Source organism: Emys orbicularis, chromosome 6 (assembly GCF_028017835.1).
Source record: "Emys orbicularis isolate rEmyOrb1 chromosome 6, rEmyOrb1.hap1, whole genome shotgun sequence".
In the NCBI taxonomy this organism is placed as follows: Eukaryota; Metazoa; Chordata; order Testudines; family Emydidae; genus Emys; species Emys orbicularis.
The window spans coordinates 26,955,409-26,969,287 of record NC_088688.1 but is presented as its reverse complement, the minus strand read 5'-3'; the positions used below and the strand labels follow the sequence as shown (position 1 = coordinate 26,969,287).

Here is a 13,879-nt window from a genome sequence, read left to right as displayed (position 1 = left end):
CTACCCTGACATCTGGTGGTGAATTATGGCGAGTGTGGAAAAGAACTCCAGGGGCTGATCTTGTTTGCATAGGCACACCCACCCGCCTGGCATGAAACAACAGCAACTGAAAATGGTTACTTTGGCTGGTGTGGGATCCCCAGTTTCTCTGTTATTGGGGCAGGAAGAATAAAGTTTTGTTACCCTGATTCTGTGAATCAAGGCCAGTGGAACTGTTGTATGACAGAAGGACTCACCATTACCTAAGTAGCACTTGCTTGACAAGGGGCATGGGTTACAAAACCCAGTGAATTGAGAGAGGATGGGGATAGGCATTTGTACCTGATGGTATGGGACCCCTTTGAGGGCTTGAAACATCAGTTGTACCACCTCCTCTCTCCACTGTTGAAAGTCAGAGCTAGCTTTGATTCCATTAGGAGTCTAGTTACAGACTGCTGAGCTGAATTCACTTTAGGCCAGTGGTGCACCAGCACTGGGGCTCCCCTACTATGAGCTGAAATCACTAAGAGCTGAAATCACAAAAGAACTAAAGTTATTAAGAGCTGAGATCACTGAGTGCTGTGTTAACTAGTGGGGGAGCCTGAAGCTATATTGCTAAGCGGCTGGCGGAGCAGTTTGCAGGGACGGCTGGAGGAGCAGCGAGCGGCGCGGAGCCTTGCGGGGACGGTTGGAGCGGCCCAAGGAACGGCAAGCGGAGCTGTTTGCGGGGACGGCTGGAGCGGCTCACAAGTCGGTGAGCGGAGCGGAGCGGAGCAGCTCGTGGGACGGCAGGAAGTGGACTGGCTCATGGTGAAGGCTGCGGCGGAACCCCACGGAGAGACGGCCGGCTGGCCTCGGATCACGTAAGGTGTCCCTTAACACCCTGCGTGCCCCCCTTTTACTCTGGGGCTGCACTGACCAGGGACAGAGACTTTAGGGGTTGTTGGACTTTTGGGACTTTGGGTGGTTGCTGGACCCAAGAGACTTTGGGGGTGTTGGACTTTGGGGACTTTGGGTGATTTTTGGGTTGCTGGATTCAAGAACCAAAGGAAAAGGACACAGCCCAATTTGCTGGGGTGGGTCTTTTGCTCATGGTTTGTGTTATGAATCCTGTTTGTGGTGTTTTTCCAATTTAATGCTGATGTCGTTTACCTCATGTTATTAAACATTTTCTGCTACACTCAGACTCCGTGCTTGCGAGCGGGGAAGTATTGCCTCTTAGAGGCACCCAGGGGGTGGTATGTAATTGTCCCAGGTCACTGGGTGGGGGCTCGAGCCGGTTTTGCATTGCGTTATTGAAACGGAACCCCTAGATACAGAACCCGGCCCTTGTTGCTGCCAACTTAGATGGGCAGAAGGGTTACATGTGTCATTACAAAAAAATCAAAGGAAAAAATTATACTTGGTGGGCCCAATCCTGGACACTTATTCATTTGAGTATTTTCTTTTATTTCAATGGGCTTGCTTACTGGAATCAGGACTCCTCATGAGAATAAGTTTCCCAGATGGATTTTTTTTTTTTCAAACAAATCAGGGAATTTGGAATTAAGGTCACACAAACATAACTCTGCCCCTCTTATGACCACACTTTTCATTAGAAGATCACACAACACTGGTTGACGTTTACATACTTTTAGGCAAATGCTTCAGCTCAGCGTAACTACATTGACTCATGTATTCTTTACTTTAATGCTTAAACTGTAACTTTTTCTATAACATTAGCTGAATATATATACACACACACACCAAATGAAAGGCCCATTCCTGCAAAGACTTACTCATGTAAGTAACTTTAGTTACATGAATAACCCTTTTGATTTTAAATGGAGCTCATATGAGTAAATTTATGTATGGTCTTTTTACATTAGTATTTCAATTATTCAATGATAGAAATAATGTGAAAAGGCCAAATCAGTTTTGCTTTGGGGTCCAATCCTGCAAACAGTTACACAAGCAATTTTACTCACTTATTAAAAATCAAAGAGGCTGCTCATATGTGTAAAGTTACTTACAGGTGTAACTGTTTGAAAGATTGAGTCCTAAAGCAAGATCGATCCAGGAAATAATTCTTCTGAGCTCCCTTAGTATTTTAAGGGCTTGTCTACACTTGAAATGCTAAAGTGGCACTGCTGTAACTGCAGAGCATCTCTCGAGGAAGCCTTGGAGGATAAAGAGACCTTCAAGCATTATTATTGTCTGTATTATGGTAGTGCCTACAAGCCCTAACTGAGATCGGGGTCGCCTTGTGCTAGACACTGCAGAAGCATATACTAAGAAACAGGCTGTCCTACGTACAGTTTATAATCTAATGAGACAAGACAGAAAAAGGGTGGATAAGAAAGTATTGCTATCCTCATTTTTCAGATGGGAAACCGAGGCACAGAGAAATTAAGTGATTTCCCTCAGGTCACAGAGGAAGTCTGTGGCAGTATCAGGAAGTTGTTAAATATTTTCCAAGTACCCATGCTAATGCCTTAACTCCAAGACTATCCTTCCTCTTCAGAGAACTGTTGGGAACCAGACTATTCTGTTCACATTAAGCTAACTTAAAATTCCAGGGGGATGAAGGAAGTCCCCACACCAATTCTTTTCTGGAAATGCCTTCAAAAATCCTGTATGTCTTGGACAGACCCCCAAATCCTGAGAGTCTAGGAGAGAGTCCTCTGAAAAACCGTGTATGTGGAAGCTGTGTAGAGCATTTGGGTGGGTGGGAAGAAGATCTACTAGCAGCTTTTTCCCTTTTTTTAAAAAAAAGAGGAATGTTGTGATTGTTGGATGGGTGGGGTAGGGTTATTGATTTCCATGGGCGGTGTGTATAATAGGCCAGGGAAGGCTTTGCCTTTCCTAGCTGGAGCTGCTGCCGTGGAATACTGGGCTGGGGCTGGCTTGGGCCCAGCCGGCCCAGGGCTGGGGATGCTCCGGCCTGGAGCTGGTCCTGCTCCAGCACAGGGCTCCTCTAGTGGCCGGGGGGAGGGGGAGGGGGCAGAGAGGCGCAGGAGGGACGGGTAGCTCAGGGTTCCTGCCGGCCTGGGGCTTCTCAGGCTATAATGTTATCCAGTAGAGTCCAAAACATTAAAAAAATATATAACAGAAAGCCATTTCCTTTCCAAAGAAAACAACATTCTCTACACAGATAGAGCCAAATTTTCAAAATAGTTCAGATCCTAGTTAGACATCTAAAAAGCCAGATTTTCAAAAGATCTTACCACCCAGAAGCTTCTATTGTGGTCATATTTTCTAAAGAACTCAGTTATTCCACCCTCAGGTCTTCATAAAATCTGGCCACTTGTTTTAGTGTCTACCTGGGAGCTAGCTTCTGAAAATCTGGCCCTGATGGTGAGTGTGGAAAACTTTTGAAAATCTGGTCCATAGAAGCTATGGAGCTGTGTGTCTTGTCACTCATAGCAGTAAAGCCAATGGAATACACCAATGAAAAATTAGTGTTAGTCAGGAGATTCAAGTCCAATACAGGCGAGTCTCATCTTACGTACATTTAACATTCACGAATTCAGCTTTGCGCGGTCGGCAAAAACAAAAACCCAAAATAGAGAAAAATAACAATTTACTGTAAATACTGTACCTGTAGTGCGGGCGATTCCGCCCACCATTACACTCAATGTAATTTTGACTATACGCGATTTTCGCTTTATGCACTGACAGCAGAACGTAACCCCAGCGTAAGATGAGACTCGCCTGTATTTGTATTTATTTGTATTCAGAATCGAAATTGAACCCAAAGCATCAGAAATGAATACAAATCTTATCTTCTGTGTTCCTCCCTACTCAATAGCCTTATAAAGTACAGGCTTTTGACTTCTATTTTATATTGTGGTATACAAAAAAGTAACAACACAGTATATTGTTATGCATATTAATGCCACAAACATCAACCTAAGGGGTCTGCGCTCCCCTCCATGCAACTAGAGTACCATTAAGCTCCATTATATTATTATTACTACTATACCATGGAGTAAGGCATGATTAAGCTATTTTAGCAACCAGTCCACTGAGAGTGGGAATAAAAGTAGAACGCAGAGCAAAAATCTATGGCCACGCATAAAGCAAAAGCAAGAAAACAGTTTGAATGTTAAACACTAGCGACAGCTTTAGAGAGCTTTAGTGTATGCGGTGTTGTTGTAGCCGTGTTGGTCTTTAGAGAGACATTGAAACAACATAAAAGTGCAAGACTTTTGGGAACTCCAGCCTATTCAGTTTATTGTCACACGCTGGCTCTAGCTTCATTTTAACCTATTTTAAAATGTGCCTGATGCTCCATTTCCTCCTGCATAATAAATATATAATGTTGCTGTAAACAAATGTGCAAATTAGTTTTGCACACATCAGGATGTTTTGAATTTGACCACAAGGCTTTTCATTCCTGAAGTTTCATTTAGTAAGCTGTAGTGGTAGCATTTTTATTGTTTATTTTACTTTTAACTTTACAAACACATTTCTCTCTGTCACTTTCTGGGGATTACAAAATTGATCTTTGTCAACCAGACTCAGAATGAAAACTTTGAAAAAACTGAGGAGAATTTGACTACCTTTCTTCTTTTGACCCTCAAGACCTCTCAGTCAGATCTCATTATTGAAGATGAACTGGTTTTATCACTTCTCTCGCAATATGACCTTTTTGGTTGTATCTCAGATACAATTCTTGTACAAGTCCCATTTTCTATGGGTATTAAAAGGGCAAAGAAAAAAACCCTTTTTACTATCTTATCTCTTCCTCACCCACTACTTTTTGATGTAAGAGTAAATGATAGTTATCTTTCATTCTTAACCTTCCAACATATGATAAACAGCAGGACTGAAGCAGAGCTGCATGCTACCTAGAACTATACCTGTTCTCAGCGGATTGAAAATGACATTTCACAGCATGGACTCAGTCTAAGGCTTCTTGGAAACGTACAGTTCCAATAGTCTTTGGCAGCATGTAGGTGGGATTTAAATTACATACTTCTGCAGAAAAACTCCCCAGGGGATTTCCTTCTCTAACTCTTGTGGCAATGTGGGTTTTCAAATGCCTGCACAGGTTTTGTAAAATTGTTTCCACAAATAAGTGGCATCTTTTTGTATAATGGAGATGCAAGAAAACAAATAATTTTGGACGTGAAACAGGAACACTTAACATAATATAAGCAACAGTAAAAGTGTTGTGTACACAATATTCGTGTATTATTGCAGAGGAAATTATTGTAAGTTTTTCTTTTTCCATGATTAAAGCTACTTTAGTTGAACGCATATCAATACATTTCCCTTAGGTCAGTTGTTCTAAGACTGAGGGACACAAAGAGACTACCACTAAGTGATACCTTCACAAATATAGCCACATTTGCATATGTGGCATTGTTACTGCACATTTAATTTTTTGAACGCAACCACTGTCCATCTAATTTACTCCAATCCTTAGTGGCAGCTATTGTGCTAAACAAGGATCATGGGACTAGATCCCTAAGAGGTAAGGTCAGACCAGTAAAATCAGCCATCTGTCCAATAAAGACTTTAAGCTCAGGTTGTATTTCTCTATTATGTTTCCAACTGTACTGGCATTTCTCACAACAGCGGGTGACAAAGATGTTATTAATTTTAAATTAACTGTGAAAACTAAAAAAAGAAAACTGTGGAATATATATAAAAACTAAGGATGCAATCTTGCAAATATTTTATACTGCCAAGGGAAATATATAGAGTTTGTCAAATTTTCAATTAATCTGATTCACTAGACCAATAATCCCGATCCGAACAAAGTCAATGAGAAAATTTACACTGACTTTAGAGGGACCAGGATATGGTTCAATGTTTTAGAACTCCCTTGTCTCAGCCAGCAGTATTTCCTATAATCACTACTATCTTATAAATTATGCAAATACAATTAGCAAATTGGCAAACCTAGTGACTTTACCATTTCTTGTGCCTCATCTTTGTATTTTACATTTCTATTGAGTGCAACATGGAACTGAAAACAATGTAATTTGTATGGAGTATAAATATTTGATCAGTATCTAGACCTCTAACTTTTAAATACCAAGGACCATATACTGTCCTTGATCCACATGCAAAAATCCCATTGACGTCAGTGGGAGCTCAACTGCAGATCAAAGGTAGCGTATGGCCTTTAGGGGACTAATGGAGTCTTTGCTGTAACTTAAAGTGCCCCATGTCATGGTCCAATGAACTGTAAAAAATATACTTTACTAAAACTTTGCAATTACATATTGATGCAATGACTGTCTGCCTCCTCCTATTTATTTTCTTTCACTGATATGCCAGTCCTCTGTGCACTGCATAATCCACTGCCGTGGGAGTAATTCTGCTATCCGAAATACTCTGGCCAATCCTGCAGTCACTATCCAGGTAAACCTCCCATTGACTGGGAGCCTCACTTGAGTGTTACCTATGTTCACTGCAATGCCACAAATTATGGGCCAGACCCTCCTCTGAATGGAGGCCATTAGAATTTTGTCAGTAATTTTAGTGGCAGCAGGACTTGGTTCTTGAATTGGAACCTCAGTGAATCATCCAGGAGAAGCAGGCTGTATTAGAAGGAAAAAGAGAGAATGGGACAGATTCTGATCCTGTAACTCCACTGATTTCAGTGGAGGTTCCTCTACTGTGCATTCATGCATATGAGATCAGAATAGGATGACCAGATAGCAAGTGTGGAAAAATTGGGACAAAGGGTGGGGCGTAATAATCGTCTAAATAAGACAAAACCCCAAATATCAAGACTGTCCCTATAAAATCGGAACATCTGGTCACCCTAGATCAGAATGAGGCCCTTTGTCTTCTTTGCAGACACAAATCCCTAGCCAATCAGGAAAGATCAGAAAATAAAACATTGGGGAAAGTACATATTGGCAAAATATATGTTGAAAGAATTTGGATAGTGTATTGGGGGGCTACAAGGGAAATATTGCACTTAGTATTTCAGTCACAACTACAATTTACAAAAGAGGACACATTTAAAAATTTAAAATAAGAAGGGCTATCATGTTAAACTTATGCAAAGAGGCATTTGATAGTTCTAGTAACTTACCTGGATAATGCATAGAGAGCTGAAGACTTTTCCCACAATAAGAGACAATGTAATACTATATTTGCATGCACTTGTGCTATGTTCAGAATGAATGAAATGAAACAATGTGTATCCCAAGAATACTGTATGGTAAGCTGATACCCCTCCACTTCAAGACAAGAAGCAGCCAGACAATAACAGAAAGCAGAGTGTGAAGCAGGTCCATCTTTACTGAGCTGAGACACAAGTTAATTTTCAAATGGACGCATCATGAGACAATAAAACGTTAAGCAGCCATATGACAAGGACAAACTCCTACTAACTTCAGTGGGAACAGGACTGGGCCCATTATTTTGTTTTCATGCTAACAGATTTTTCCATTTGTTAGTGTCTCCCTCATTATAGAAACATTATTTCTGAAGGCACTTTGAGAGTCAGAATGTAAACTCTGAAATAAAGCGGTATCTTTTCCACTGTTCAAACAGATCATTAATCCCAAAACAGATATCTACTATTCCAAATACATATTTTTAAAACCATTTTAAATCCTTACAATAGACTTACTAAGAACAGATGCAGCCAGTTAAGAGCAGTTTTATATTTATTACTGCTTTCCTTGCCCTCACTTTTTCCTTTAATACTTAACATCTCAGGTGTGAAAGAAAAAAAGTTAGGAAAAAAAATCATTGTACTTATATTGCCTTTTTATAGAGACACCTCTCTTTAGAAAGAGTTGTTTAGATCAGATAGAAACTCCAAGTTAAATACTTCTTAATTAGCGCTTTAAAAAAGGCTAAAAATTGCTGTTAAAAGACAGGATCGCATACAGTTAAAGAAATCCATGGTTTTATTGGAAAGCCAGACAGATCAAATCCAGAAGAGATGCTGCAAATGACCAAAACATATGCGCCAAAAATCTAAGAACATCAGGAATAACTAAACAGAGGAGGAAAAAACACCCTTCCGATTTTTTAACAACAGGAAATGGAGAGCCTTTTGGCAATATGGATCAAATAATAGACGTTTAAAGACAAGGAGGGGCTCTAGTCCTCCTTTGGAGGATCCCCCCCAGTGCCCAGTAATTGAGATCACATGGAAACTGTCTCAACTCACACAGTTCTTTGTGGCTAAAAAGAAATGAAATACAAACAGTGGATTCTAAAGCTCTCAGATTTACCATCAGGGGAGATGGGTGATATGGATTTAACCCTGTCTGTGCCGGGGGACTGCACAGGTTTGCTTTCCCACCTACTGTCCATACACAGAAATGTCTTGAAAGTGGGCTTCCCCCCGGGATATTTTCCTAGTTGAAACCTTCCTACTTGCCCCTGCCAAGGGAGAGTTTCTTACCTTGCCTTCTGGGGATGTTTCTCCTGGAAGCTGCCGTGTGTCCAATGCAAGAGGCCAGCAAGAGCAGAGCGAAGCAGCGGCAGCAGCGGGCTGGGCTCTGTAAATCCATCGCAGCCAGCCTTGAGCCCACCCCGAAACAGAGAAGTTTGGGGAAGTTGAGCGTGCGGGGGGCAGCTGACCGCGAGGCGGCCAGGGAGGGAGAGAACTGCTCCGCGGCGGCTCGGCTGGGGCTGTGGGGAGCAGCCGCCGTCCGGAGTCCGCAGCAACCAGACAGCGAGTGGGGCTGGGGCTGGCGCTGGCGGCGAGCAGCCGGGCTTGTCACACGCGCAGGAGGGAGGAGGCTGGGACCGGCCCTTTGATGGGATTACAGTCCCCTGTAGCGCAGACGGGCAGGGACGGGACTAACGCGGTGGGCAGGACACCTCCCCTCAGCTCGCAACCCACCCCGCGCAAGGGAGCGGGGGACACCCACCCACCCCCGCTATGGCTCGCGCAGCCTTTCCCCTCCTCCCCGCGCAAGGGAGCGGGGACAGCCCCCGCTTAGGAGGGCGCAGCTCGCTCCTGCTCTCACTGCTCTGCAGGGCTTCAGGACCCGTGTACCCTATTCCTTTGTAGGGCACCCCCCGCTCAGTAGGCAGCTCCTTCCCTGACTCCTGCAGAGACCCCGTCCCCTTCTCTCCTCGGGGCAGCCAAACAAACCCCTCGCTCCGGAGAGACCTGGGACCCAGCCAATGCCCTACCTGTCTGTGGCGCCCCCTTCTGCAGGGTGCCATAGCCCGCTGGCAGCCCCATCCTGGGGCAGGGCCAGGAGGAGGATTCGGTGGGATAGTGGCTGCAGAGTTAAGAAGCTCAATGAGATTTAATCCCTCCCAGATGGATTCTGAGTCCACTCCAGCCACTCAGACTAATATAGAAACTCTCATGGGCATTAGAGGCGAGCAGGAGGAGGGAGCCCAAGTGTCCTGGGAAGAAAGGAGGGGAATAGGGAAAAGAAGCCCAAACCACCCTATCATAGCAACATAGGAATTGTCCTACTGGATCAGACCCACAGTCCATTTAGGCCAGTGTCCTGTCTCCAACAGTGGCCAGCCCCAGAACCTTCAGAGGAAGGTGTAAGAAACCTCACATTAGACAGTTGTGGGATAATTTGCCCTCCGTCCCCCAGATTAAGTCTCATCCTAATCTCTGATAGAATCTTAAACCCTGCCTGTAGCATGAAGTTTCATATGTCTTCCAAAATTGTTGTTATAACTTCTGGATATTTTTATGCATATTCAAATTATTTTATGCATATAAAATTATCCACTCCTTTGATGAATCTGGTTAAATTCTTGATCCCAATGACATGCTGAGACAATGAATTCCACAGTCTAATTACACATTATGTGGAGGAGAAAATCTTCTGAAGAGAAACAAGGAGAGAAGGAGCTGTGCTTCAGCCCACTACGGGTAATACAAGGAAGTAGGGAGAGGGAGCCTGTGCCATTTGAGGAGAGACGGGGCAGTGATAGACTCTGAACTCTCCAAAGGAGAGGACAGGGAGATGGAGCTGAAGTCCCTATGAAGAGAGGTTGGAGGAGGAAATGTTGAGCATCCTGATGAGAGGGAGCCCATGTGTTTAAGTACCATGAGGAGAAAGCAGAGAAGGAATCAAAGTGTCTTGGCAAGACAGCAGGGAGAACATTACCCAAAGTCCCTCAGGGATAAGGTAGGAAGTGAGAACCTGTCTCAGATAGAGAGATGAATTGCAGGTCCTACAGAGAGGGGTTCTAAGTGAGCCCACCACAGAGAGAGGGCATAGAATCATAGGACTGGAAGGGACCTCGAGAGGTCATCTAGCCCAGTCCCCTGCACTCAACGCAGGACTAAGTATTATCTAGACAATACCTGACAGGTGTTTGTCTAACCTGCTCTTAAAAATCTCCAGTGATGGAGATTCCACAACCTCCCGAGGCAATTTATTCCAGTGCTTAACCACCCTCACAGTTAGGAAGTTTTTCCTAATGTTCAACCTAAAGCACCCTTGCTGCAATTTAAGCCCATTGCTTCTTGCCCTATCCTCAGAGGTTAAGGAGAACAATTTTTCTCACTCCTTGTAACAATCTTTTATGATCTTGAAAACCAGTATCATGTCACCTCTCAGTCTTCTCTTCTCCAGACTAACCAAACCCAAATTTTTCAAGCTTCCCTGATAGGTCATGTTTTCTAGACCTTTAATCATTTTTGTTACTCTTCTCTGGACTTTCTCCAGTTTGTCCACATCTTTCCTGAAATGTGGTGCCCAGAACAGTTGAGGCCTAATCAGCACAGAGTAGAGCGGAAGAATTACTTCTCTTGTCTTGCTTACAACACTTCTGCTAATACATCCCAGACTGATGTTTGCCTTTTTTTTTTCTTTTCTTCTCGCAACAGTGTTACATTGTTGACTCATATCTAGCTTGTGATCCACTATGACCCCCAGATTCCTTTCTGCAGTTCTCCATCCCAGGCAGTCATTTCCCATTTTGTATGTGTGCAACTGATTGTTCATTCATAAGTGGAGTACTTTGCATTTGTCCTTATTGAATTTCATCCTATTTACTTCATACCATTTCTCCAGTTTGTCCAGATCATTTCAAATTTTAATCCTATCTTCCAAAGCACTTGCAACCCCTCCCACCCTGGTATCATCCTCAAACTTTATAAGCGTATTCTCTATGCCATTATCTAAATCATTAAGATATTAACCAGAACTGGACCTAGAATTGATCCCTGTGGGACCCCACTCGTTATGCCTTCCAGGTTGACTGTGAACCACTGATTACTCTCTGGGAATGGTTTTCCAACCAGTTATGCACCCATCTTATAGTAGATCCATCTAGGTTATATTTTCCTAATTTGTTTATAAGGTCATGTGAGACACTATAAAAAGAATGACTAAATCAAGATATACCACATCTACTGCTTCCCCCCTATCCACAAGGCTTGTTAGCCTGTCAAAGAAAGCTATTAGGTTGTTTTGACATGATTTTTTCTTGAAAAATCCATGCTGTTACTTATCTTATTATCTTCTAGGTATTTGCAAACTGATTGCTTAATTATTTGCTCCATTATCTTTCCAGAATGAAAACTGACTGGTCTGTAATTCCCTGGGTTGTCCTTAGTCCCCTTTTTATAGATTGGCACTATATTTTCCCTTTTCCAGTCCTCTGGAATCTCTCTCCCATCTTCCATTACTTTTCGAAGATAATCACTAATAGCTCAGATATCTCCTCAGTCCACTCCTTGAGTATCCTAGGATGTATTTCATCAGGCATGGAGAGAGAGAGTCTAAACCCTGGGGAGAATGGGGATGCGGAGCAATGCTGTAAGCAAATGCAGGGTCCTTTGCAAAGTCATTCAATTGAGGCCCATCCTGAAGCTTCTTTTCAGATCCTTTACTTCCTCTCTCCCACACACGAGCCACTGAGGCTGTAGGTAGGGTGACCAGACATCCCGATAAAATCGGGACCGTCCCGATATTTCGGGGTTTGTCCTGCGTCCCGACTCGCCTTTTTTTTTTTTTCCCCTCCACTGGCAGGACTGACTCGGCTTTTTTTTTTTTTTTTTTTTTTTTTGCCCCTTCCCCCCCCCCCCCATGTGTCCCAATATTTTCTTTCCTTCATCTGGTCACCCTAGCTGTAGGTTTGGCAGCCCCCTGAGCCTGACCAGAGACCGATGGATCCCAATACATCCTGGGAGAGGCAAGAGCCTAAGGAAGTGGTGTCAAACTCAGTCAGAGGCGAGGGCCAAATGCTATGTTTAATTATGGTCCATGGGCCAGGGTATGAATTCAGGACTATACACTCTCCATAAGGCACAGAGCCATAGCCACTGATGTCAGCAGGTGCTTTGCACAGAATTCAAGAACAGCATATGGCCTTTATGTAGTAACTAAAAGTTTTAATTATTTATTCTGTGTGTTATTGTCACATTCATCACTCAATGAGAAAATCTGTTCCCTTTTAGACTCACTGCTACATCTGCCCTTTTTTCTCTTCTTCCTTCTCCATCCGTGTTTCTCTCCCCCTTTCCTAGCTTTGTCTCTCCTCTGTTTGTTTTCCACTGAATTCCTTCCCTGTAGCAACTTCTAATTCCCAGTACAGTGGATTTTATTACCAGCCCTCCTCCATTTCATCCATTAAAATAAAGCAACTAAATCATCATTGCTGATACTAAAGTGTCATCATTGGGCTTTAAAGGTGATACCCCAAGTCTAACTGAAGTATGCTTACACAACAAACACAAACCTGCAGCTGGCCTGTGCCAGCTGACTCGGGCTTGCGAGGCTCAGACTGTGGGGCTGTTTCATTGTTGTGTTGACTTCTGGGCTCAGGTTGGAGCCCGAGACCTGGGACTCTCCCACCTCACAGGATCTTGGATCCTATGCCCCAGCCTGAGCCCTGTGAGCCTGAGTTGGCTGGTATGGGCCAGCTGCAGGTTTGTCTTTGCTGGGTAGACATACCCTAATAGGCACAGGAGAGTTCACCCCTCTGAGTTGTTTCAGGCTTTTTGCAGACTCTGGCAACTATTACTGCATCAGTTACAATTGGGCCACAATTGAAAGATTATCTCTGCAGCCATGAGGGCTAGAATTTTTTTTTTAAACCAAAAGGGAGTGGGATATTGAGCAGTACATATCGGGACCTTCTCTCCAAAGTCTCCAGTAGACAGAAGGCAAGGCACCAAAAGTCCATTCCAACTCCTATTAAAACAAAGTCTTCAGCAATAGTTAGACTGAGTCCAGAATTAAGTATCCAGATTATTTCCCCTTCCCCCTACCCATTCCCAGGAGAGAACCAGAATCCTGTCCCCATAGTTCCTCACTCTGCACTCATATGTTGTAGCCTGGGTTTAGCTGAGGGGATGTGCCTTTAGTTTTGGGCAGGCCTAGTCCCACCTATCCCAGAGATGCAGATAGTACAATCTCTCACTCCAGGAGAGAGCAGGGCACAGTGTGGGGCCTAGAGCTCTTTCCCTTATCCCTCTCCTCTGAGCAGACAATGTTTGCTCTCTTCCTGGGGATCTAAGACCACTAGCCAGAATCACTATGGCAATAGTAGTGCATGGAATAACATGCTGGGAAACCCAGGCAGGCACAGGAAGGGATAGCTCAGTGGTTTAAGCATTGGCCTACTAAACCCAGGGTTGTGAGTTCAATCCTTGAAGGGGGCACTTAGGGATCTGGGGCAAAAGGAGTACTTGGTCCTACTAGTGAAGGCAGGGGGCTGGACTTGTTGACCTTGTCTCTTCCAGTTCTAGGAGATAGGTATATTGCCATATATTAGATTTCCTGAGCCCCTTCATAGCCAAAGGTTTTATCTCTATGTAATGGTGTGGCACCCACCTCTCACAAGTGCCCCTTTCTGGTCAGGTGTGTCTTTGTTCTTTAAAGAAGTCCAATCCCTGCTATTGGGCTGTATCCCCAGGGCTTCCACCCTGGAGGCAATGGTTTTGCCCTCTTAGTCTGATTCCAGTCTTCAGCTGGGCTTCCTGACAGTTCAGTCCCCTTCT

General features: G+C 43.8%; 1 protein-coding gene across 1 annotated transcript in view; it reads right to left on the bottom strand.

Annotated features, from left to right (window-relative positions):
• EGFLAM (EGF like, fibronectin type III and laminin G domains) overlaps positions 1 to 8,456 on the bottom strand; it is a 129,838-nt gene extending 121,382 nt beyond the window's left edge. The window contains exon 1 of the mRNA XM_065406645.1: positions 8,348 to 8,456. Coding sequence (XP_065262717.1) covers positions 8,348 to 8,456 — 109 coding nt within the window. The remainder of the gene's footprint in view (positions 1 to 8,347) is intronic.
• Positions 8,457 to 13,879: the final 5,423 nt, after the last annotated feature.